General features: G+C 41.7%; 1 protein-coding gene and 1 long non-coding RNA gene across 3 annotated transcripts; both read left to right on the plus strand.

Annotated features, from left to right (window-relative positions):
• The first annotated feature begins 905 nt into the window (after positions 1 to 905).
• DCP2 (decapping mRNA 2) lies at positions 906 to 24,575 on the plus strand. Of its 2 annotated transcripts, none has more exons than XM_082191619.1 (11): positions 906 to 1,149; positions 6,333 to 6,484; positions 9,453 to 9,580; positions 9,948 to 10,046; positions 11,586 to 11,738; positions 12,793 to 12,905; positions 13,037 to 13,147; positions 16,745 to 16,877; positions 17,167 to 17,268; positions 17,965 to 18,016; positions 19,007 to 19,306. In XM_082191619.1, the coding sequence occupies exons 1-11, from the start codon at positions 1,097 to 1,099 to the stop codon at positions 19,015 to 19,017; spliced, it is 1,107 nt and encodes a 368-aa protein (XP_082047745.1). In that variant the 5' UTR covers positions 906 to 1,096; the 3' UTR covers positions 19,018 to 19,306. The 2 variants fall into 2 exon arrangements, with proteins under 2 accessions (XP_082047745.1, XP_082047744.1); XM_082191618.1 differs by lacking the exon at positions 19,007 to 19,306 and adding an exon at positions 19,493 to 24,575 and having other exon boundaries at positions 908 to 1,149.
• LOC309542813 lies at positions 2,635 to 4,200 on the plus strand. Its single transcript, XR_014224453.1, has 3 exons — positions 2,635 to 2,882; positions 2,953 to 3,034; positions 3,865 to 4,200. It is a non-coding gene; the product is annotated as an uncharacterized lncRNA (long non-coding RNA).
• Positions 24,576 to 26,394: the final 1,819 nt, after the last annotated feature.

The raw sequence follows: 26,394 nt of genomic DNA on the forward strand, positions 1-26,394 counted from the left end.
GTTGTAATGCTCAGAAGCTTTGCAAAAAAATATTTTATTGATTTATGTTCCGTATTATATTATTAAAACTATTGCCTAACACAAGTTTGCCATGGCCTTTGTTTTGAACAATAAGCCTGTTAGCTTTTTTACTACCCTTTGAGTGATCTAGCTTTATATGCGGAGCTCTGGAAGTATCAGAAAACGCACTCGCATTATGGGGTAGGTTCAGCAAATGGGCTTCGATATTCTCACGCTATCTATCCTAGGCCTTAAGACGTGCGTGAAGTCGTAGAAATCCACGGAGCTGGAGGGGCCCAACCCCGCGCAGAATCGGGCTACAAATCTGACTCGTGTTCATATGGAGGGGCTGAGAATTACCCAAGAAGCTCAGATCACAAGCTGATAAGGAGCTGCCTGGTTTTGAGAAATTCTCACTTATCTACCCATATCCCCTGAGCATGTGCAGAGCGCGCAGAGTTCCTGAGCAACCCACATAAGCCGGAGTCGGGCAAGGGGGAAAGAGCTTCCAGGTTACGGGGTGTGACTGCCAGGCGGGTTTGAGCCTCGGCGGCTCTCATTTTGGAAATGACGCACGAAACGCACCTCGAAAGCTCCGCCCCCTATTTTTATTTTTTAAAAATCTGATTTATTTATTTATTTATTAACGCGGAGCTTTAACGTTTCTTTCGTTTCCCTGGGCGCTGAACCCTTCCTCTCCTTCCTCTTTCGTCGCCCCGCCCGTCGCTCACGGTAGTTCGCCGACTTGACTGGCTATCTCCGCTGTCCGTCTTGAGCAGCGGGCAAGCCGATTAGTCCATTCCTTTCCTTTCGCCGCGGCGGTTGGTTGAGAGAAGCAAGGGTCCTTGCCTTACCTCCCGCCCACCCCGCCGCCTCCTCGCGCCTCTCTTTTACTAGAGACAGAGAGACGATTGGCTCGCTGGCACCCTCTCCTCCTTCCTACGGGACGGAAACGGCGTAGTCCCGCCTCCAACCGCCTCGCCTCGTTTCGTTTCCCCTCCCGCTCGCTCGCTCGTCCCCCCCCCCCCACTTTTAAGGTCCGTCTCGCGCGGCGCTGAGGGCCCCGCGGAGTCGGGATGAGCCGCGCTGCTTCCCCATGGAGACCAAGCGGGCCGAGATTCCCAGCGGCGTCCTGGACGACCTGTGCAGGTATTAACGCCTCCGCCCCCACAAGCGGGGAGGGGAAGGGCCGGAGCGAGACCTCCCGGGGGTCAGCGGCGCCCGAAGCCCCTTCCTCCTCCTCTGGGAGCTGGCGGAGAGGCGGCCGCCCTTCAGGCGGGACCCGAGAGAGAGAGACCGCGTCGCCTTCCCTCAGTTAAAAGTCCCGCCAGGCTTAGAATCTCGCGGCGCAGAATTGCCCAGAAATTGGTGGTGCCGGTTAATTAGCTATAAGCCCAAGTGCCGGGGAGGGAGAGGGAGTCGTTGGTTGTATAGGCGGCTTTAAAGTGCGCGCGCTCTTACGACGCGTGTCTGTGTGCGAGACTATATATATACTATATATATATATTTGCTTTCGTAGACTATATATATATATATATATTTGCTTTCGTAGATTTTCACGGGTACAGGAATGCAGGTTTTGGTGTCTTCGGGTGTCTTCCCGTGTAAGAGTCGGGGTGTCTGGGCGACGTTTCGACGAGGTCTCACTCGTCATCTTCAGGCTGGTGCTTTCGGCTTCTTGTTACTGGAACAAGAAGCCGAAAGCACCAGCCTGAAGATGACGAGTGAGACCTCGTCGAAACGTCGCACAGACACCCCGACTGTTACACGGGAAGACACCCGAAGACACCAAAAGTTCCAGTAACAAGAAGCCGAAAGCACCAGCCTGAAGATGACGAGTGAGACCTCGTCGAAACGTCGCACAGACACCCCGACTCTTACACGGGAAGACACCCGAAGACACCAAAACCTGCATATATATATATGTATGTGTGTGTGTGTGTGTGTGTGTATACACACACACACACACACACACACACAATGCACAGATATATATATTGAACGTAGCACTGAAATGATGCATATTTTTGTGGATTAGGGTTAAGGAAATGTGTCGCCCACAACAGTTGATTGATTGATTGTTTGATTGATTGTTTGATTGATTGATTTTCTATACCGCCCTTCACCTGAAGATCACATACACACACAAAAACGTTCCCAAACTTTAAAATGGAAAGTTCATGCCGCTATGAAGTTATGAAATGAAAATTAGGTAGTCATTTTACAGCATAAGTCAGTATAGCTACTGTTTTTGAAGTAACATCCACAATGTGTTTTGACAATAGGTGGTTTTGTAAATAGTTTTGTTAGACTTTTGGTGCTATTGTATTGTACACATAGCATATCCAGTTTGATGGAATTATTATACCTCAGCATCTATAACTTTCATTTTAGCCTAGTTCCACCCTGTACGTCTTTTACAGTGTACTGTACAGTCATACCTCTGGTTGGGCAAACCCGGAGGTGTTCTATTGCACTTTGTGCATGCTCAGTAGCAGCGCTCTACTTACAGACTTTTCAGGTTGCGAATGGCACTCCGAAACAGATCACGTTTGTAAGTAGAGTTATCAGATTCCACCCTCATTTCCCCTTTTTGGGTCTGGTGTCAAAAGGAAACAAGCAGCTTTAAAACACCCAGATCTGGCATCTGGGCACTGCTTTCTACTGCTGCTGTTCAGACATAGTATGAGGGCAGTGCACATGTGCAGATCTCAACCACTACTGTTGTTGTTTTTTGTGGGGGGAATCCCTCTAAAAACAGAAACACAATTTTTGGATACTGTAGGAATCCAGGTTTGCCCCCATTTAGTGGATCTGTATGGAGGATAACGGTACTTGGTTTACCAACAGGATAGCAGTCAGAGGGAGAACTCATCCACAAAGTGTTGAAATGTAATGAGATGGTGTGGAAGGTGAGAGAGAAGGGTAGATAGGCAAGAGAGAATATCAAAGGGACTGCTGCTCTGGAAATGCTGCTTTTACCAAGTAGGGCTGCCAGCTTATTTACCAGTTTTGCTTCTGAACACACTGAAATGTGGAGAAAAAGTACCGTATTTTTCATCCCATAGGACGCTCCGTCCCATAGGACTCACCTAGTTTTTTTGGGGGGGGGGGAAATAAAGGAATTTCCCCCCTTTATTTCGCCCCCCAAAGCAGGTCGGGGAAACCGAACCAGGTTGAGGAACAGCGGGATGGCGGCGCTGTGCCTCCCTGCTGTCCCCCGAGCTTGTGGGGCTGGCCCATGTCTGCCCAGCGCGAGGGGCGCTCTGCATCAGGGCACCCCGCCCGCCAGGCGGCAGGCTGCTATCTGCAGTGTGGGGAGCCCTGCGGGGAACTACTGCAAGGCTCCCCACGCTGCGGATGTCTGCCGGGCGCGGGGGGCGCTCTGCTTCAGGGCGCCCCTCGCGCTGGGCGGCAGGCTGCTATCCGCAGCATGGGGAGCCTTGCGGGGAACTCCTGCAAGGCTCCCCACGCTGCGGATGTCTGCCGGGTGCAGGGGGTGCTCTGCTTCAGGGTGCCCCTCGCGCTGGGCAGCAGGCTGCTATCCGCAGTGTGGGGAGCTTTGCGGGGAACTCCTGCAAGGCTCCCCACGCTGCGGATGTCTGCCGGGCGCGGGGGGGCGCTCTGCTTCAGGGTGCCCCTCGCACTGGGCGGCAGGCTGCTATCCGCAGCCTAGACATCCCTGCGGGACCTCCCGTAGGGCTGCCTAGGCTGCGGATGTGTTCCTGAAGCCTGGAGAGCGAGAGGGGTCGGTGCGCACCGACCCCTCTCGCTCTCCAAGCTTCAGCAAAAGCCTGCATTCGCCCCATAGGACGCACCCAGATTTCCCCTTCATTTTTGGAGGGGAAAAAGTGCGTCCTATAGGGCGAAAAATACGGTAGATAATGCTTTTCACATCATTTTGCTTTCATACCACTTAATGTTTGCATGTTAAGGCAATGTCAAAGGGAGAGAAGCCAGTAAAATATGTCAGCTGTTCCTCCTCATCTTGGCATGTGCCTGTAAATGTATTCTGTGCTCCCAGCCTGGTATTTCCCAGCAAATTTATTGAGTTCTTGCTATCCAGAAGAATGCTCAACCATCCAGGATCAGTTATTAAATTCCAGAATTAACATCTTTGCTAACCCCTATCTGTTGTACAATAATGATTTCTCAATGATCTAATATTATTAAGTGAGATGAGAAGCCCCAGGCATGCAAAAAATATGGCAATTGTTGTCAGATTGAACCTGTTAGATGAGATAAAAGGGTGTTAAATGATGCTTAGACTTCATAAATTTGGGGTTCTTCTTCCTAAGGTGGGTACACCAGTTTCAGTCTAAAATACTTTCTCCCTTATTTGAGATAGGAAACTGAGCTTGAGAAAATAGGGCATGTCAGAAGGAACTCTGTACAAACTATGCCATACCTAGTCCTTACCTTACCCATAGAGTTGCAATGAACAGTGTCATGAGGGTTGCAGGGTAAAAACAAAAAAAAAATCCTTCCAGTAGCACCTTAAAGACCAACTAAGTTAGTTCTTGGTATGAGCTTTCGTGTGCATGCACACTTCTTCAGATACGTGCGCATGCACACTTCTTCAGGTATCTGAAGAAGTGTGCATGCACACGAAAGCTCATACCAAGAACTAACTTAGTTGGTCTTTAAGGTGCTACTGGAAGGAATTTTTTTATTTTGACTATGACAGACCAACACGGCTACCTATCTGTAACTGGAACCAGGGTAAAAACAGTTACTCTGTGTAAGTAAGAAGTCCAGCCATGAAACAAATCAACAGATTCATGTCAGACTTTGATGTGGTGGCCAATTTGAATGATTTTATCCTGGCTTTTTAAACCGGGACCATTGCTAGGGCAAAAGGAGGAGGAGAGGAAGGGGAAATCCTATTGTGTCCAGGGGCATGCATGATGTTGGATCTCACTCAAAGTATGCCTTTAGCTTCAGAATAGTGGTGGGGTTTTTTTGCTTATTCATATTTAATTGATTAAAACTCATAGTTAATAAAATATTGAATCAAATTAATAACATGAAAGTCCATTTATAACCAATCCAGTTGTTACAGAACTCACTATGAGTTTTTGACCTTAAATCAACTTGTTGCTGGATAATACTGCAACATGAAACTCACCTGGTTTTTGGTCAAAATGAAAACAGCTCCCAAAAAGTCCTTTCTCTTCGCTTGGTTTAAGTTGTAGGAAGAAATACAAATAAAATTAACCAACAAATTTAAAATATTTATTTGCATCCCCAAAGTGTTTTCGTTAAAACACTAAAATCTGATATAAAAATACCAATCCAGCAACTTTTCTGAGAAAATATGCACTCAACTGAGGCTACAGCTTTTATTTGATAATAAAACTAGAATTATGTATCTCACAAAGAGCCTTTCTTCATCCACCTAGTATGTATGTGAGCTTCAAACATTAAATGCTCTCTGCTTCAGCTACCTATTACACACAAAGTAAGAACCATACTGGCCAGAAGCAAGGCTTTTACACAAGTAATGCAAGCCTGTTGAACGTCTTCACTCAGATGCCTATACAGTGGTACCTCAGGTTACATACGCTTCAGATTACAGACTCCGCTAACCCAGAAATAATACCTCGGCTTAAGAACTTTGCTTCAGGGTGAGAACAGAAATTGTGCTCCGGTGGTGCGGCAGCAGTGGGAGGCCCCATTAGCTAAAGTGGTGCTTCAGGTTAAGAACAGTTTCAGGTTAAGAACGTACCTCCGGAACGAATTAAGTACTTAACCAGAAGTACCACTGTACTAGCTTTTAGGAGGGTTTGCAAGGCACTTCTTTTTCATTTGGCCTTAGTCCATTAGCTTTTGTTGCTAGATTTATCTTAGTCTTGCATTGCATTTTTATCTTTTATTAGCAGTCATTGTAATACACGTTAAGTTATGAGAAGGCAGTATACAAGTGTATTAAGTAAAATAAAAAAATATGTATTGTCAAATATTACAAACATCCTGACAATTCCTGCATTTTTATAACCCCTTCAAAGCTTTCAAGTGAAGTTCATGGCGGTGGTGCTGAATCATGGAGAGCTGAAAGCATTTGAAGGTCCTATGTAAACCATAGTATTTACTCATATGCATGAAGCTTAAGGATTCTAATCTCATGGTGGCTGATGGGAGTTTGTCACTAAAATGTCCCAGATCTTGAATACATGTCTTGAAATTTATGTGTGGCTTCTTTTCAAATATGTGTGGTCCTTTTCAAATAAAACGTTTTGACTTTGCGCTTGCTGTTTTTGTAATTTAGGAGTTCTTTGTGCTTCAGATGTTTCAGTGACTGGTTCATAAAATTATTTTTCCCCTCCCTACAGTCGATTTATTCTGCACATTCCCAGTGAGGAACGGGACAATGCCATTCGAGTGTGTTTTCAGATTGAGCTTGCCCATTGGTTTTACTTGGATTTCTACATGCAGAACACACCAGGATTACCTCAGTGTGGGATAAGAGATTTTGCTAAAGCTGATATCCTTTCTGTATTACTGTGTCTTTTTGTAGTCTGGTGAACTATGTGTGGTGAAACTGTGTTCATGAGTGCCATCCAGGAAGCTGCCTCATACTGAGAACAGACTATTATTCTTATTTGCCCATTTAGCTCACTGTTGTCTACACTGACTGGCAGCTGCTCTCCAGAGTTTCAGATAAAAGTATTTCTCAGCCCTACCTAGAGATGTCAGGTGCCCTGGCAATTTACCTGTGTCAGGAGACACTTGAGAGTAACCTCTTTTGGAATCATTCTGATTACCGTATTTTTTGCTCTATAAGACTTACCGTATTTTTCGCCCCATAAGACGCACCGGCCCATAAGACGCACCTTGTTTTTTGGGGGGGAAATAAAGGGGAAAAAAATTATTTCCCCCCCAGGTGCGCTGCGCTACACCAGGAGCTTGGGGCGTGCAGAGCTCAGCGCGCCCCAAGCTTCTGCGTGCCGGCAAGGTCTCCGCTAGCGTGGGAGAGCCGGGCGCCTCTCCCAGGGCTAGCGGACCCCTGCGCTAATCCAGAAGCTTGGGGCGAGCTGAGGTCAGCGTGCCCCAAGCTTCTGCGTGCTGGCAAGCAGTCCGCTAGCCCTGGGAGAGCCGCGGGGCTCTCCCAGGGCTAGCGGACCCCTGCGCTACACCAGAAGCTTGGGGCGTGCTGAGCTCCCAACTAGGTGGGACCTCCTGCCGGGTGCGCGAGGCTTGCAGACACTCGCCCGAAGCAGGGAGAGCCCTCCCAGGGCTCCCCGTGCTTCGGGCGACAGGCTGCCGCCCCAAGCCTCGCGCACCCGGTGGGACCTCCTGCCGGGTGCGCGAGGCTTGCAGACACTCACCCGAAGCAGGGAGAGCCCTCCCAGGGCTCCCCGTGCTTCGGGCGACAGGCTGCCGCCCCAAGCCTCCCGCACCCGGTGGGACCTCCTGCCGGGTGCGCGAGGCTTGCAGACACTCGCCCGAAGCAGGGGGAGCCCTCCCAGGGCTCCCCGTGCTTCGGGCAACAGGCTGCCGCCCCAAGCCTCGCGCACCCGGTGGGACCTCCTGCCGGGTGCGCGAGGCTTGCAGACACTCGCCCGAAGCAGGGAGAGCCCTCCGGAGGGCTCCCCCTGCTTCGGGCGGCAGGCTGCCGCCCCAAGCCTCGCGCACCCGGTGGGACCTCCTGCCGGGCGCGCGAGGCTTGCAGGCATTCGCCCCATAAGACGCACCCCGATTTCCCCTTCATTTTTGGAGGGGAAAAAGTGCGTCTTATGGGGCGAAAAATACGGTACTTTTTCCCTCCTAAAAAGTAAGGGGAAATGTGTGTGCGTCTTATGGAGCGAATGCAGGCTGCGCAGCTATCACAGAAGCCAGAACAGCAAGAGGGATTGCTGCTTTCATTGCGCAGCAATCCCTCTTGCTGTTCTGGCTTCTGAGATTCAGAATATTTTTTTTCTTGTTTTCCTCCTCCAAAAACTAGTTGCGTCTTATGGTCTGGTGCGTCTTATAGAGCGAAAAATACGGTAGGTTTTAGGGCAAGGGATCTCCAGAATTGGAATTTATGAAGTTCTTCACATTAACCACTGCTGCACGTATTTATGTGTGCTTTCTGTTACTTTTTTTTTAAAAAAATGTGCTTATTACACAATTTCTATGTGTTTGGAGGTGGGAATGGCACAGAATTTCACTCATTGTTAATGTAGAGTGGGCTATCCTTTCTACAGAAATGAATGGGGAAATTGGTTTGTGCAGGAGTGCCCTTTGTTGGAATGCATGCATGCACAGCTCTGGCCTGGAGGCATTACAAGTAGATTCTGTTGATTTTTGTGGTTCCTCTTGCTATGTAATGAATGCATGTAAAACTGGAAAACGCCAATCATCAGCTCATGCTTTTTCTGGGGCTGGGGTAGCATGCATTTTAAAATTACTTTAAGCTGTTGTTTCTCACCTGCCTGGCCACAGCCGATTATTAGGCTTCTTACTGCTGCATGCCAGACTCTTAGGCAGAGACTTTTAAAAAGAAGTGCTATGATTTATATACTACTTTTAGACTGCAAAATTCACAGAGTGGTTGAAGCTATAATGTTAAAACCCATTTATAGGACAGGCTAAGTGTGCTTCTGGGGCGTACGGTACTCTCAGCAGCACCCGATCTGAGGAACGCAGTTGCCTTGCAGGGAAATATGATAGAGCAGAACCCTCCCAACCCACAGAGACAATCCAGACGGAATATTCCTGTCTATCAAGGTCATCAAGAAGGGAAACAAGAAGGCCATCAAGAAGGGAAACAAGGCAGTTTTCTGACCCCAAAGCTGACTGAGATTAATCTGTAACCAAGAGAGTGCTGGTGGACTGTTTGGCCACTGTGATAACAGAACAGTAGACTAGATGGGCCTTTTGCCTGACAGGATTCAGTGATGATTTCTCGAACTGGGCCTCACGACTGCCCCTTCAGGGCATCAGGAACACATCCTACCCTAAAGGACACTGGCCAGCTTGTACTGCTAGCTCATTGATCTGTAAATTTAGCCATGCCATGTATCTGACCCATTCCCCTTTCATAGCTTAGGTTGTGTAGTTTTAAAGACTAATGCCCTGATTGCCAGTTTACAGATATATAGCTCTAAGGTGGTGGGGGTGGTGAAATACGTGTTTCAAATAGGTGCTTCAGACTATGAAAGCATCCCTATGCAAACTTAAAGTACCTCAAGATTCTTCACAGGCAACAAGGCAAGTGACTTAACATATCAGGTCCGTCCCCCGTCCCCCCAATTATTCCCATGGCAGTTCTTAAGAAAAACCAACCCACTGGTGTTAAAGCTCAGTGGTGTGAAGGTTCCCTCATTAATGTCAGTGATTATGATTTGCTGGAAAGAAAGAAAGAAAGAAAGAAAGAAAGAAAGAAAGAAAGAAAGAAAGAAAGGAAACATGATTTGAGGAGTGAAAACGTGTGTCCTGGTCCAGTGAATTTCCTTGACTTCCTATACTTTTCAGTCATTGTCCTTTTTTACTGCCTCAAGGTGAAGATGTGCAGAGGGTTTTAGATGAATGGAAAGAGTACAAAATGGGAGTGCCAACCTATGGTGCCATTATTCTCGATGAGAGCCTTGAAAATGTAAGTGTGAAACTGATCTGAAGGATTTCTTTTTATGTCTTGGAAAATGGAATTAATATTGATTTAGATTTTAACATTAAAATCATTAGATGTGACTTATTTCAAAACCTCCTAAACGATACCTTTTAATGTAAATACTAGTTTTACAATTGAATAATATATATCGTTTGAGATTCTTTCCCTCACTGTAAGAAAAGAATGTGTGCTGGATTTTCTTCCTTCTCAACCATTTATTTTGGTGTATCGTTCTTGTAAATAAGAAACTTTCCCAATCCCACTGGTGCTTAACACAATTTTATGCCCTCCAACTACTTCTCTTCTTCTAAGTGCTTAATTATGTCTTGAATTTACTTCTTAAATTTTGCAGGTGCTGCTGGTCCAGGGTTATTTAGCAAAATCTGGCTGGGGATTTCCAAAAGGGAAAGTGAATAAAGAGGAAGCTCCACACGACTGTGCTGCTAGAGAGGTGACTGAGTTGCTTTTATGCTCAAAACGATGTCTCTGACATTTTCCCATGTGCCTCAAGTGCATGTACCATATTAGTGTTTCTCTATCAGGTGGTGATTTTTCTGTCCCCTGATATATGACAAACGTGGATATAACTTTTTACGTTGTTGTTGCTGCCATTCCTATGCATTCATTGACATTCAGTCCAATAATATTGTACACAGTTATGTAAGAATTACTTTAAAGAAGAGGTATTAATGCTGTTTATATATTGGTCATACTTTGTACCAAGTGGCATAAGATAGGGAAACTGGTTGTTGTAGGGCAAGGCTTGCTTTATGGACAGCCTGCTTGATTGCTTTTCCTGCTATGTAACCAGTTTCCCTTTCTCAACATAAAATAAAAACTGTTGTGCTTTTCTGGTGAAGGACAAAGTAAACATACAGGATCGCAATGCATGTCATCTTGAGTAACTTCCCCCCAATGGGTTTTTGAGTTGCTTGCTGTCATTTTTAGTACTGCAAGTGAGAGACAACAGAGGGAATTCTATAATCCCCTACCTGGATAAATATTCTCTGGAATTAATATGAAGCATGAAAAGTATGAAAAGTATTTTAAATTCATAGATGACATTATCTGTGTTAAGATTTTCTATATAGCCAATGTAATAAATAGGTTATAGTTCTTCTCTTGATTAAAGTTGGATGACGTTATAGGTAACTCACAGCTTTCGTGCTTTTAACATGTGTAATTTCAACTTTCCTGACCCAACTAGTGCCGTATGAGTCTTACCCCCTAGCTCACCTCACCCCAAGCAAGGCAGAGAGCTTTTAAGATCTCACAGGATACTCCAAAAGCCTGAAAACAAGGCAGAGAGCTTAGAAGCTCTTTTTGTGCAGGGTTTTCCCAGTGATCATGAAGGGTATGACCTAGAACATATTCAGTGCTTTCCTACACACTTGAAGAGAAGGTGGCTGTGAACAAACTGTCTTTCAAGGATGCTTGTTTGCTAGCATTGATTTCATAGCGGAAACCCTGATGAGCTTCTAAGGATGTACAGGATTCCCAGAAACAGTTTAAAAACTGCTAAAGGGGATAGCATTAACAATAGTGGATGATTCAGAGAAAAAGATTTCCAGCTACTGGAAGCATCAAATTTCTCTAAATTGTGTCTTGTATTGAGAAAATGCTTTGAGATGCATGCATATAAAGCAGTGTAGAAATATCTGTAATAAATAGTATGCTAAAATTTTGGGCTCTTCAGTATATTTATAAGATGTGCAATTACCCTATTATAAAGTTTTTTATTTGTCAAAACTTGCTGTAGAGATTGTTAAATATTTTTGGAGAGGTTTGCATTGTATGTTTGATTTTTAAGAGAATCTCATATATTTTTTTAAAGCTGTAGTGAAGAGCTTGTATTTTCACTCACATATAGTTCCCCAAGTGAAAAGTATTAGTCAACTTTTTCATTACTTTGAACTATAAAGTGAAATAATTAGTTGCTCAGCAGCTAAAATGCAAATGCAATTTTTTACTCTGGCCTGTGTATTTTCAGGTATTTGAAGAAACTGGTTTTGATATAAAAGATTACATCAATAAAGATGACTATATTGAATTGCGAATAAATGATCAGCTGGCACGCTTGTACATCATTCCAGGAATTCCAAAGGACACAAAATTTAATCCCAAAACAAGGAGAGAGATTCGGGTAAATAGACTTACATGCGTGTGTTTTTTGTAAGGTCTGATCAAATTATTGGGTATTGAGAAAATAATGATTTATGCAGGACTAAAGCAGTGGTCAAATGTTCTAAGGAGTCCTTCTCTAGTGCACCGTTCTGGTATGCAGGACACCAGCATCATATTGTTGTCTTGTTTGTTAGAGTCACATGGAAGTATTCATTTTGAAACATCTAAATGCTGTTTTCTCATGATATATTACTTGTATGCTCCATTTTTTACTTTCATTGCCCATTGGGCCTACTTTCATGAAGTCCAAGCCCTGGGGTTGGGGGGGGGAGAGAAACCTGATTCCATAGGCACTTAGCACATTTTGAAAACTGTAGACAAAGAACATAGAAGAGGGTCAAGGCAACATGCATATTAGGGGTGATCTGCAGTCTAAATGGTCTGGTTTGCACATTACACTAAACCACGGGCTGGCATTATGTGTGAACCAAGCCTTTCAGCTTAACTTTTATTACCTAAGGATAAAGGTTGCCAGTTAAACAAGTTTTGTAGTTGGTTTATAAACCTTAGTTAGCAATTATCATAACTTAGTGTTATGTGTAAATCTGGATGTCCTTAACCATGGTTAAGATGCCTTCATGGTCCAAAAACTACAGAACCCTGGGTGAAGTGTGGCAACAAAATCATGACTGCTCTTAAGGCTTAGCTGCTCTCTATTCTGTGATGTACTAAACCAAAGTTTATCTGCCAGACACCTCAGCTTTAACCATGGCTTACTAATTATGGTTAACATTATCTACAGTTAACACTAATCATGGTTTAGTGTTATGTTTGAACCAGATCAACATCTAGGAAGAAATTGCAGTACATTGAGTGTTTTTTTGCAGTTGAGGGGGGATATTCTGAGTTTTCTGTTTTTGGTGAGTGTTCAACATATAGAACTGAATTTTAATCAGTGATTTTCTAGAGATAGCAAAGAATGCTGTTTTCTGACTAGGTGCAATGTTATTTCAGATTCTTATCCCTGTCCATTATTTATGTGTAATATAAGGAATCTCTTTTCTGTGTTTCAGAACATTGAATGGTTCTCAATTGACAAATTGCCTTGCCATAGAAATGATATGACTCCGAAGTCCAAGTTGGGTTTGGCACCTAACAAGTTTTTCATGGCCATTCCCTTCATCAGGTGTGTTCAGGACGAGAGAGAAAAACAGTCCTTTATATTTCACTTCTGTGTTGAGGAAATTTTTATTTTTGTGTTCTAAAATTTGCCCTAAGAAGCTGGATGTTGCTGACCCAATATTACCTTCTCCACAGACCACTGAGAGACTGGCTTTCTCGACGGTATGGAGATTCTTCTGATAGTGACAATGGATTCTCATCAACTAGTAGTAGCACACCACCTAAACCCAACATGGAAAAAATGAGGTAACAAACTAGCTCAACTTGAAATCTACCAGTAACCTTATAGCCATTATATATAATTTTAATGAAATAAGTGATATTTCCTTGTGCAGATGAAACATTCTCTCCCTTTTGGCCCCTAAATCTGTTCTGGGGTTCCCCCAACCCTCTGAAGTCAATTTGGGATTGGTGTGGGGCATGTATAGAGGAGCAGAAGGAGGAACTCCCATTGGGATTTTTGAGTGGGATTTGTTCCATTTGTGCATTATTTTTTAAAAATACATAAAAAATTTATAGATTTTCCAATATTGTTCTAATAGCAGCTTCATTATAACAATACCAATTTTATCCAATTAATACAATTACTAATGCCAGTTATTCAACTGTCAAATTATATGATTTAATTAAACTGGCCCCCTTGCATGCTAGAGTTGATGAGTTGATTCTTCTTTTTTTCTGCGTTCCAAAATTTTAATAATTTCCATTCAGCTATAATAATCCCCTGTACAACAGCTACAATCTTGTGATTTCTATTTGTGTTGGTATAATCGATAATTTATTAAGTTCAAGTGAGGAACTTTAGCTGTAATCCTTATTCTTTCCTGTGTGTGACAGTTTTCTTCTTGATGTTTTCCCATCCATATATGGTGTTGTAGCCTTCATTCCTGTTGATGGTCCCCTTCATACCCCAGAAGAAGCTGTTATCTCACAGTTTCCAAAAGTCGCTGCATCACTTCATCCCGTGAATCGGCTTCTAGTAAACAAGTCATCTTCACCATTTTTCCAGCCTAGGAAGAATGGTCTGAACCCAGACTGCAGATGGTTAATCCAAAAACTTCTATTCCCGCAGCTGGTAGACTCCTTTGCTCCCTACTGCTGATTTATGGCCAATTATCTCAAATACATTCCTTTGGATAATGGAGGTTAGGGAGGATTTTGCTCTATGTTTCAAAGCATAGCATTTCTCTCCCCTGCCTTCCCTCTGTTCCTTTCTCTCACACACGCAGGTCCTATTTTGTTAAATTCCATGTTATATTCCAATTTCTTGTTTCCTCACTTGTGCAGATATTTTTAATAAAACTTGCATTCCCAGGGAGGGTTGCCGTATCATAAATGTAGAGAAAAACTTTAAAGAAGCAGACTGTGGGCTCCCCTCCCTCCGTTCTCTCTTTCACCAAATGAAATCTCTTAGTCCAAACCTTTTACATCCTTGTAGCTGGGTTGTTTTTGCAGTTTCTTGTCTCATCGTCTGGCACGCGCCTGTAGTTTACTCCAATTAGAATCCAATTAACAGGATAACCCGTGCTTCCAGGAACGGGATGGGGGGGGGGGTCACGGCAGCCAGAGTGCTCCATGCACCCAGTGCCTTTGCCTGCCCTCTCATTCCATGGGGAAGCAAGTGACAGACCAAGAGCCTGGTACCTCTTTCAACCAAAGAGAAATGCAGATAATGAAATTCCCCCAGCTTTATTTGTGTTGGGAGAGAGTCCATTTCTGGTGCACTGGAAACAGGAAGCCGCCATTTGTGCAATTATTTAGTTGAATACCACCCCAAGCATTGTCCATAACACCTAAATGGAGCGAAAGAATGATGGAATGTTCTATTAATAATGTTCTATTTTACAGAAATGTTAACCAGTATAGATGTTAGAGGAAAAAAGACTTGCAGTACAATCCCATACATTTTTAGCTCAATGTAAAACCTATTACAGTGGTACCTCTGGTTATGAACTTAATTCGTTCCGAAGGTCCGTTCTTAACCTGAAACCGTTCTTAACATGAGGCGCACTTTTGCTAATGGGGCCTCCTGCTGCTGCTGCCTGACTACTGCTCGCATCCCGGGGCAAAGTTCGCAACCAGGAGCATCTACTTCTGGGTTAGCAGAGCTCGTTACCCAAAGCGTTCATAAGGAGGACATATGTAACCCGAGGTTCCACTGTATATGCAAAGGGCTTATTCTCAGGGAAAGTGTATGTGGATGCTGAGAGTACATAATTATCATCATTAGCATTATCAACAGCAGTGGTATTAATACATTTGGCATCTATGTAAGTGGTACTTTAATTAGAACAGATTTGGCTGGTCCTTTCCCTGGAGGACTTACAGTCTAAACATAAGCAGAAGGAAGAAAATGGAGGAAGGGGTAAACAGTGCCATTATTTCAATATTTCAGCCTAGTTACAGTAGGGTATCAGGACTAGGGAATTGTTCCAAAGACCCTCCAGAAAAGTTTTGAGGAAGGTTTTGAAGGGAGCAAGTGAGGCATAAGGAATAGCAAGGGCAGAGTCATTTCAGGGGACAGGAGATTTCTGGACCACTGAGCAGTGTGGATCAAGAAGAGTGAAAGGATGTGTTGGGCTGTTAAGACAGAAGGACTACGTAGTTGTATGGCTATAGGACTGCAGTCTTTCCAACCTAAATTAGGAATGGTTATAGCTTGTTGCTTGGCAAGACATCAGTGAAAGTCTTTGAAAGCAGCAAATTCTTGAGTTGCGTACCAATAATTAGGGGCAACTGAACAGGTGTTTGGTAAACTGACATATGAAATGTAGCAGCCTTCAGAATTCTGAATCAAATGGCAGTCTACAAATCAAACAGGATCACAGGCAAGTTCACCTACAGTTCATTGCAAGTGCTGAATATGTATGAATGTGTAGTAGTTTAAAATACTGCCAGGTACTGCTGTTTGCTTGTATCGTGGGTATTCAATAAATGCATTGAACTGCAGGAAAATGTTATTCAGTGATGTGGCGTTTTGGTTCACTGGCCCTTTCTTTTCCCCTGGGACACAAATTTAACAAACAATGTTTACATGCAGGCTTTACAGTTCCATATTGGAAAGAGACCTCTGCAATAAATCTCATATTGTCTTTTCTTTAAACCACCACTTGGTTCCAGACATATGAGAATGGACACTTTTGTATGGACAGTGGAGCAATGTGTCTGCCGCTGTCATGTTTCTGTGATTTGCTGATGATGTGGCAAAATAATGTAATGCACATAATGGTAAAATTTCCACAAGCCTAACTTGATCACACCTTTGTAGAGATGAAAAGATTGTGGAATTGGCCACACATGCCCCAGGACCTGCTGGTGAAGGGCAGGTAATAAATTGAATAATATACTCTGCATCTCTCATTACTTGGTATGTACTGTAGTTGACATCTCTACTGGTCCACCATGTGTGTAGAATTGCAAGCATGTAAATGATCAGTGAACCCTTAGTTGCTCCAGTGCCATTGGCATCATTTGATGAGTGCTGCTCAATGAAATTTTCCTAGTGCGGTGGTGTTTTTTTTTCTGTTAATTGCTATCAAGGCAGGTGACCCCCCGCCCAGCACCATATTGTACCTTGTCACTATAAGCATTGACAAGCAATGAATCTGAGTGGACTGAGAATCATGCATTTGTCAACAGCAATCGCCACTTTGCAGTGTCTTTGAAACAAGCAGTAATTCCCTAAAGAGGAAATCTATAACATACTGTCGCAATCGTTAATTGGCAAATATAGTCTCATGTAGGGAATACCTAAGCAGTTCGAGTTAAAGCTGTTGTGATCATAATCTGCTGTTGATCTTTTCTAAACAAGCCCCCTGCTCCCCCCTTTTTTTGATGGATTAGATCCAAACTCCATTATAGCCAGCCAGTGGTTACAGATGGTCCTTCAGGAGACCAGTGGACGAAACAAAGGCAGTTGCAGCAACAGAAGCCATATAACAATCATTTTGAGACGTCTGATGCGTTAAAACTAAAGGTGAGTTTCTTTTTAATACATTTTTGTGCTAGCTCAAATTCTGTGAAACTTTGTTTTCTGTGTACATGAGGCATTTTAACTTTCAAACTTCACAAGCTTGTGTCTTAAGGGAATAAGACTGTATATATTACGGTAATCGGAGAATTACTAAGCATATGCACAGTACTTTAATCATCTGCAATATAGTTATCAAATTCCATTCAGTTTAATATATGCATAAGCATACAGGATGTGGCCATGGATTTTTAACTTCAGTTCCTTCTTTTTCTTTGTGTGGTGGTTTGCTCAGAACCCACGTAGCAATGGTAGAAAGCAATACCAAGACACTCCCAATCAAAAGAAGAAAACTAACGGAGTGCAAAGTCAGCCAGCTAAACAGAACCAAACTTTGGTAAGTTGTTTAATGGTAAATAAGTGTAAAGAACATTGAATGATCAGCATTGCTGTAGAATCACAGAGGGTATCAAGAAGATTGCAGTGATAGTTGGAGCTGCAGGTGCCCTCACAGTGCCCTCACGCTGAGACAGGCTGTGGACAGATAAAATGTTGGCTTGGACACTGTCAGCTTCTGGGCTTTTGCTGCTCTTGATACCTGTCCCAGATTTTGGCTGGGTTTAAAAAGGAAGTGGGGAAGGGTCCTCTCGTAACTTTATTTGGATTTGCCCAGAAGTAGTTGAGAAGAATCTGTTGTGCTTCCTATTGGTAAACTGCCACTCAAAAGTAATCCTGGGAAGGATAGCTAAAGTAGTAACGGATTCATGTGTGGCTCAGTTAGCTAGAAAAGAATGCAAAGTAAAGGGGTTAGAGCTTGCAGTATGAGTTGCCACAGGACATACATATGCTTTCAGATTTCTGTATGTGGTGAAAGACCATTGGGTTGTGGTAACCTTCCATGAAGTTAGTTTGGCCTGCAAAAGAGATTCTTCTTTGTAGCTTTCAAGGTATAGCAACCTAATTCTGCATTTTTTAATATATCTACGTGGTAAGAGGCATCTCTTCTGCACTCTTCATCCATTGCCAGATACATTTAAAACAAAACTCAAAACTAATACAAAACCCAAACTCATACAGTTATCTTCTTAACCAGAAATGTGAAAAGAAGTTACACCCCAGGAGGCTTCAAGATAATTTTGAAACAGGTAAGTATGCGTATGCTACATTCTGAAGTTAGCACTTTTGCTGGTTATTTTTCACTGTGCATTGTATCTTAAGCAACACATGACACCCTGGTTCAGATGTCAGGCTCTCAAGCCACTTAACCATGGTATATAGAACCAGGCACTAGCCATGAGTGCAGCTGTGCTTGCTAACCAGGATACAATACATGCTGGTTTCATATCTTAGTTGGCAACTAGGGAACTTCCCCCCCACCAAGAACTGCATTTCCTTTGGGGTCATGTTTTAAGGGATGGTTGCTGGTAGTGGACCTAGCCAGAGTCACCCACCTTTGTAGTGGTGATCTTGAGAGTCTCTTCCCCAACCCACTCTCACTCATACACACATACAGCCAGTCCTCCCTCTCACGCATACACCCACCCATCCACAAACACTTCCCTAGTGTTAATTATTAACTGGGGGGTAGGACACTCCCCCCCACCCTTTATACTGTCTACACATTTTCTCCACTTCATTATGATAAATCCTAACCCTTTGTGGGGGAAGGGGGGAATTCTCATGCAGCTGCCAAGGGAAGATCTAACCCTTCCCATGTACTGCAATTGCAGTGAACCCCCGCACCACAAATGTGGCATTTATTTATTTATTTATTTATTTAAAAGCCTCCCATTGTACCTATCACACTGAAGCCCTACACCGCAAACCGCAGAAAAAATAGTACCTCCTGATTCTTTGTAGGTACTGGGCCTTTTGTCCTATAAAACTACTGAAGTAAAAACCACACGTCTTAATTCATAGCTTGGATGTGGGAGATTTTGGTAGTGGAGACCAATTGTATGTGAACTACTGTTGTTCAGAAAGTCACATGTTGAACCTTGACCCATGATCACATCCTGATTCAGTTGATATGCCGTATTCAAGAGTCACTTGTGTAACCAGAGTGTTCTACAAATGTCTGTGTGTTGAAGGAAGATATATATGTTACTGATTTTTTTTCTACATCTATTTGACAGTCTTTGGCTAAAAGGCAGTACAGTGGTACCTCGGGTTAAGTACTTAATTCGTTCCGGAGGTCCGTTCTTAACCTGAAACTGTTCTTAACCTGAAAAACTACTTTAGCTAATGGGGCCTCCTGCTGCTTCTGCTGCGCCGCCAGAGCACTATTTCTGTTCTCATCCTGAAGCAAAGTTCTTAACCTGAAGCACTATTTCTGGGTTAGTGGAGTCTGTAACCTGAAGCGTATGTAACCTGAAGTGTATGTAACCCGAGGTACCACTGTATATAAATGCTATAAATAAATCACTTTAAATGTAGATTGTTCCAAGTGTTTTTTCCTGCAAACCTGTTTTAACTTAACAGTTTTTAATGAATAAGTGGCCGAATAATTTGAAACTTTCTTTAGTAATCTGTATGCACTGTTCTTTTTTAATCTGAATAGTAAGACTATTTCTGACACTTGCCGCTGCTAAATAATTTGTTTTATCTTTTTTTAAATCCAGAAGCAGCATATGACATGTGTTGTGTCAATGAAGACCAGCTCTTAGAACATGGACAATCAGGGTCATGCAATGGCCACTGCAAATTCACTTTCTCCTCACGAGCTTTTCTGAGCTTCAAGTTTGACCATGACGCTATCATGAAAAGTTTTGACCTTTGATGGTTGTTCATTTGCACAAGTCTGCCACAGACCTGGTGCAAAGTAGCTGAGCAGGTTTCTTAAATCCAGCCTTTACCCTTTCTCAGGTTTAGAAGCAATGCAGGGACCTAGTGATGGGCTGGAAGGCTTCTCATCGCAATAGGGGAGTGACACCATTACAGTGTTGCACTTTAAATGCAGTATAGCTTTTACCTGCAGAGGGGAAAAAATGCTTTCCAGTGTTTCATTTGCTAGTTCCTAACTATGCATTAGAGGGCATTTTTTTTTGCTGTGTGTTTAGATTTCAGAGAAGTATTTTATTTAGCCCTAGTGCTATACTAACCTCTTAAGTGTTTAGATTTGCTCTGATGTACAATAATTATTTGGTTTCCAGTATGTCACAACAGGGTGGCAACTGGCCTGAAACTTCTGAGGACACACCTGTTTTGTATTCTGGATATAGTTAGACCTTTTATGACTTAGTATGCTAAAAGGCGAATTTCTCTTTTTGCTAGTTCAGGATCCTCCTCCCTCGGATCTTCTGGCTTTTGAAACCATTTGATTCTCTTTTGCACTGTACCAAGTTTTTTTTTTAAGGCATGTTTTAAAATGGTAATGGTATAATGAAAAGCTGAATTCTGCTCAGAGATTCTCTCCCCCCTCCTCTCCAGTTCCAGTAGGATTGGGTGGTGGTGTTCAGCTATGGTAAACCTGGTTTTCTTGGTCTGATTTTGCTGTTTCTGCCATTTTGGAATAACAGCAACTGGTTTGAATATGCAGCATGTTAAAATGTGGATTTAGGGGGGGATAATTTTACTGTATAGAATGTAAACTAGCCTTTTTTAAGTCCTGCAAGGAGAGAATTCAAAGCATGTTCAGGACAGCACATGATATTCAGCCTAATGAGTTTTGTTTTGTCATTGTACAGTTCTATTCTGTTATAATTTTGACCAATATCTTTTTGGTTCAACATTGAGTTTGGTGTCAACACAATAGTTGCAACAGTTTTAACAATTTTAACAAGAATGCAGCAAGGAATGCAAGAGAAAGGCATTTAAGTTTTTATTTTAACAAAATGTACAGATTGCTAAATCTAAAAAAAATCTTGAATGGTTTACAAAACGACGTCCCATGATTGTTCTGAAGGCATGACTGTGAACATAACTTACCTACAGAGCTGCTGCTGAATTTCTCTCTTTATCTCCATATCCTGCCTTTACCTTGGCACTGTAGAACAGCTTGTAATAAGTGTTTGAGATTTCAAAAACCAAACTTCTAGCCTACCTGGGTTAAAGTTTGGGAACTGAGTAAACCATTTATAATTTTGCATAGTGCCTCTTCTCTTGCAAAATCTGTATAATCTCCCTTGCTGAAGGACTGTCAAGGAAAGTATAAACTTTGTGAGTCTCCATTTTGCCTGGGAAAGAAACTCAAATTAACTTCCAAGTAAATGAGGTTTTATTTACAGGCCATTTTAAATATTGCTGAGTGACAGATTTTCTGAGTAGTTACATGCCTGCCGCATCCATAATTTATTCAAATCAGCAAATTCACTGGATCTGCTAATCTGTTAAGACAGTTGAAAGGTTGGTGATGGAAGGAGACACAACTTTCCCCCTGTCCACCTCTATTTAGAGGGGAAAATTTTGGTCAGTATTTAGTGCAGTTTGACTTTTTATAGCAATAAAAGTGCCTAACTTGCTAACTTCTCGTTCATGGCAAATTGCATTTTCAGACTGCTTGTGCCAATCTTCTTCTGATATGTAGCTTGATTTTCCAGGAATATTACTCTTTATGCTGCTTCCTTTTTGGTACACCATGGAACTCTGGCACAGTTATGTGAATTTCAGATATGAAATGAATTCCTGACAAACGCTAAATCACTGTAGTTTCAGTGAGACAAAACATCTAAAGTGAAACAACTTTGTGTTCAAGTGTTCAGAGTGTGTAAGTTCTGCCCTAACGTCTGGGTAGACAAAGTGTAGCTCCCATTTTGCAATTTTTTAGCAAAGACAGTGTCAGGCTTCTTCATGGATAACTTCCCAGAAGCTATAAAAAGACTAACTTGAGTTTGTTAAATCTAGCCTTAAAATGGGTTGCAAGTAAACATGGTAAATATGCAATAATTTTCACTTTTACAAGGTACCATGTTTCATAATGTTGTGTTCCTTAATTTTATTATCATGTATTAAGAGTGTCTGAAAATAACTGTTTTATGGATTCCTGGGTGTCCTGCACTGTGAACATTTCAGGTTGTTTACTTTTCATTTTTTGTATGGTAAGAGTTTTTTTGTTTTGCTTGGAAAGTGTTTAAATGAATCTTTTTATACGCATGTATTCCAAAGTCCAGGCATATGGTTTACATAGATTTCTGTAAAACAATGAAGAAAAGGCGATTTGGGAAGTGTGAATTTTTGTTTCTCTGTGGGCATTTTAAAAGATGGGGGAATAAATGGATATGTGAATTGATTTGAGATAATCTTTACAGAAAGATCAAACTGCTTGAATGTTGACTGCTGATCTGATGTGCTTGAGGAGATGCAACAAACTCTTCTCTGTGCTGCACCTAATTGCATTACTCGTCTGATCCTTTTGAGGTCAAATTATTTCTGCTACAAAAGCAAAGGATGCTCAGCAGACAAAAGACTTTAAACAGGATCCTTGGGACTGCATACTGAGCTTTTGGAAAATGGTTTTGTATAAATGTATGTGTGTCTGTGAGTTGCTTAGTGAAGCTTTGATTTATAGCTACTCTGTTGTGTTTTTGGTGGCTCATGAAGTCTGTGGTTTCTGCTAGACTTGTGTGCTATTGAAAGCTTTGTATTCAGTATCTGAGCTTGAGAAAGCAGAATTGAGGAGAAAGGAGCAATTTTCACATTTAGCTGCACTTCACTTTTCCAAGGGTTAAGGTAGCCTTTAAGCGCAAATATTTGTGGGCTAAGGTTAGCAGTTTGCTTTGCAGAATTGTAGTACTAAATACTGGTATACAGCTGTGGCAAAAATCCCTCTTGATTTTAGTTGAATTTTGGGGCTGTTTTGCATGGTTGGTTGCAGGAAAAGCACAGCAGAATTTTGCAGTGGCCCATACTAGTGCTGGAGATTTATGCAAGGGTCCTTAGAGCAGCTTCTGACATGAAGCTTGGTATTTGAAAGCTGGTGTCTCTCCCTGTTCCTTCCATTTCTGTCCCATCTGAAACGGAACTGCGAGTTGCAAATGTTCTGAGTCTGGCAGCTTGTGAGTTTTTCTTAGCCGGTCTTGCAGAGGTTATGCATGTTCCTCTGCAGCCCAAGAAGTCTGAGCATAGCTGTTATGGTAGTTCCTAATTGTGAAACGTCCAGTTCAGATGTTCTTGCTCACAGTTGTTCCTTACACTAGAGTGCTTACATGTGACAATAATTTACTGTGCACTGTGAAGGCATCCTTACAGGAAAGTTAGCTATTACTGAAATCTTGGTATACTCTTTAAACATATGTAGCTATATCTTTTTCACAAAGGGAAAGATAAATAGGCTTATACCTTACTTTTTGCAGTAAGCACTGACTGATGCAATATGGCTTGTATGCATATATATTCAGCATACATTTATGGTTGCTTTTATTTTTGATAAGAACAATGGGGAAAAATAAACTCTTTGTTATTGTCAGGATCACGAAAATCCTAATGTCCTGCCTGGTTTTGAACTCTTCAACCAGTTTTTAAAATATTTAATCTTTTTTTGACAATGATCCAAGGAGCCACATGGCCCATTCTGTACATTTGTGTATTTTAGTAGGCTTGAAACTGATTTCTCCCCGTCCACTCCCCTTTTTTTTCGTTTAAGCAGTAGCATTTTATAGTATGTAACAAATAACTGCTTTTAAAATGGGAGAAGTGAAAAACAATCTTGTTGCGCTCTACAAAAGCAGCTCTTTAGATTCTTGCTGCTGTGGTTTAAATAACATAATGAAACTTGTAACTGTGGTATAAACTATTAGAACTGTGCTTGGAAATGATGTACAGGTTGCTGTTTGAAATGAGTTGATTGAATGGACCAATGTTATAAAAAAAGTGACATTTAATTTGTGTCATTAATGAAGCATAGATCACATCAAGAAAGGAATGTACATTTTACAATATATTTCTACAACTACAAATATTTTATATAAAGGATCAATGATGCTACCTTTCATAACAGCTGTAGCCACTGTATTCAACTACAGGCTTGTTCTTACCCAAAATTGGTTTATTCTTTCAAGCTGAACAATTTTAATGAAACTAAACGTTCTCTGAAATAAATTTTACTTTAACAGATTGAAAATGTGTGTTTAAAAGTAGGATTGTTCACTGCTATGTTTTGTGAAAAATGGCATTGCTACAGAAGGGTGTGCTTTTGATAGGAGGAGGTGTGCATTTGGCAATCTCCTAATCTGACAACTTGTGTTATTTCAAAATACTTTAATGTACAGTGATTTGCAGCCTAGCTTTAAAGAAGAGAACAAGTCGTTCTTCATAACTTGTGAGAGGCGGAGAGCAGTGGGATAGGTATGTATTGCTTTATTTGTTATAGGCTAGGTAATATAGGTTACTTTTTCACTAAGTTAACATGGTTTGAGATTGCTCTATTAAAAAAAGTACACTGTTAGGTGCTAAGTAAGTTAATGTGTTTATTTTTATGTTCATTGAGCAATTTGATTTTACTTATTACTGCTTTTATATTATAAAAATGCTTACTAGTAAGTTTTGGACTTCTGGATAACTTGTAAACTTGAAATGTGATTATTGTTCTGAACTGCAAAATACAGCTGGGTCATGCCTACAATACTGATGTATAAAACATTGCAACTGGTGTTGCCCCTAGGTATCAGTGTGTGAATTGTCAAGAGAAAGCATTTTTCTGAAAATTTGTGGAATTGCACTTGGAGCCCACAAAACATGAAAACAGAGCATAAAAGGATTGTCATGTGAGTTGTGTACATTCATCCATTTGCCATTAAAAGTTAGTTTTCATATAAATAAATGGAAAGCTGTTTATTGTGCAAGCAGTGAGAAGGGTTCACACAATGATTAAAATTAGAACCAGGAAAGCATTTTCCTGTCTAGAAGCAGTGACTCTATAACCTTTGATAAAAAAGAGAAAAGGCCATGGCAGAAGGCGTAATGATATTTGCATTAGAAATTTATTCAGAATATAAGAACATTTGTAAAAGTATTATAAATGCCTCTGTATAAATAAATGCAGTTTGTACAAGTCTATATCAAATAAAACAAAGTAGCTATTTTACAGCAGCTAAGGAACTAAAACTGTTGGGAAATCAATTAAAATTGTAGTTTTCCATGAAAAATGCAAATATAAACAGCAAAGCAATACTGACATTTAATGCAAAATTATATGTTCTTTGTAAATAACTAACAGTACATTCAAGCTGGTGTAAAAAGTTTTTTTATACCTTAACCGGAAAATAAAAGGTTTAGAACATGTTCCATGCAACATATGACAAACTCATCGACTTCTAGAAACCTGTTCTAATAATACAACTCAACATGTCACATTTAGACGAAAAGGACTGAATAATTGACTAGATTTGTCATTAAAACAATCACTTCCATGTAACAATGGAATGGATAGTTCTGGAAGTTTTGTTTAGCATGACAATACACAGCACCCACACACGTCAGGTCTGCCTGAGGTCTTGGGCACAGAGATGGTTTTTAAAACAGTTGCATAACTGAATTTTTGGTATTTCGTCTTGAGTGGCAGTAACAGATTTTTGCTTTCAACCTAAACACCTTGAACTGGCAGTAGCCCATGTCTGCTTTTTTATCATTCTAGCTGCTGATTATGTTCCCTGTCATGAAGTGACTGCTTGTTGAAGGAAGCATCTGATAGGCGGGAGAGCTACTTCTCACCACAGAAACATACCAAAGCTTAAATTTAATAGACCACCCCTCCTGTGGAAGGTTCATAACATACTCACAAAAATGTTGTTCGAGAACTCATAAATTGCTGTTCCACACAAGTGTTTTAAAGTAACATTATTGCAATGTTGTACTAAAAAATAATGGATCTGTATTTTCCTGCCAATCACCTCTAACTTAAGTGTTTTGGTGGTGGGTGGGGCGGTTTCCCACCACTTTGCCCCAACCAAGTACAGTTGTAGCTTGGTTTTCAAACAGAATCAGTTTCGGAAGTTTGTTGCGCTTCCTGCACTCAATCGGAAGCTGCATCGGATGTTTGGCTTCCAAAAAACATTCACAAACCAGAGAACACTCACTTCCGGGTTTGCGGCGTTCGAGAACCAAGGTATAACTGTAATGAATTTTGACAACGCAGACAGTTCTGGTTATTGAAACACAGCTACACTCCCTTCCTGGAAGTGAAATTGGTGAGTACAGCACACATGCATGAATGCAGTCAATCCTGCAGGAAGGATAGATACGGTTTATCACAGGTATTAGTTAGTTAGATGATGAGGTTATTAGCTGCCCATTTGCACCAGAAATCAAGAATTAAAACTTTTAAGGTAGTGGGCAGGTATCTTACCTAATAACCGTGGCTCAAGCTCTGGGCATTTAACATATAAAACCAGAGTTGGGGCAGCAGTCTTAGTCCAATAAACAATTGGTGCATAGCACATTGGGGACAGATGCTTTACTTTAAAGCTGGAACTTGTAAAAAAGGAAAGTAGTCTTATGAGAACTTGCCCCAATCAATTGGACAAAGCTAAGAAAATCTTAAAGGATGGGACAGAAGGGAGTCTCGGTGCTCTTTTATATGTGCTCAAAG

The sequence above is a fragment of the Podarcis vaucheri genome (assembly GCF_965113315.1).
Source record: "Podarcis vaucheri genome assembly, chromosome: 11".
In the NCBI taxonomy this organism is placed as follows: domain Eukaryota; kingdom Metazoa; phylum Chordata; class Lepidosauria; order Squamata; family Lacertidae; genus Podarcis; species Podarcis vaucheri.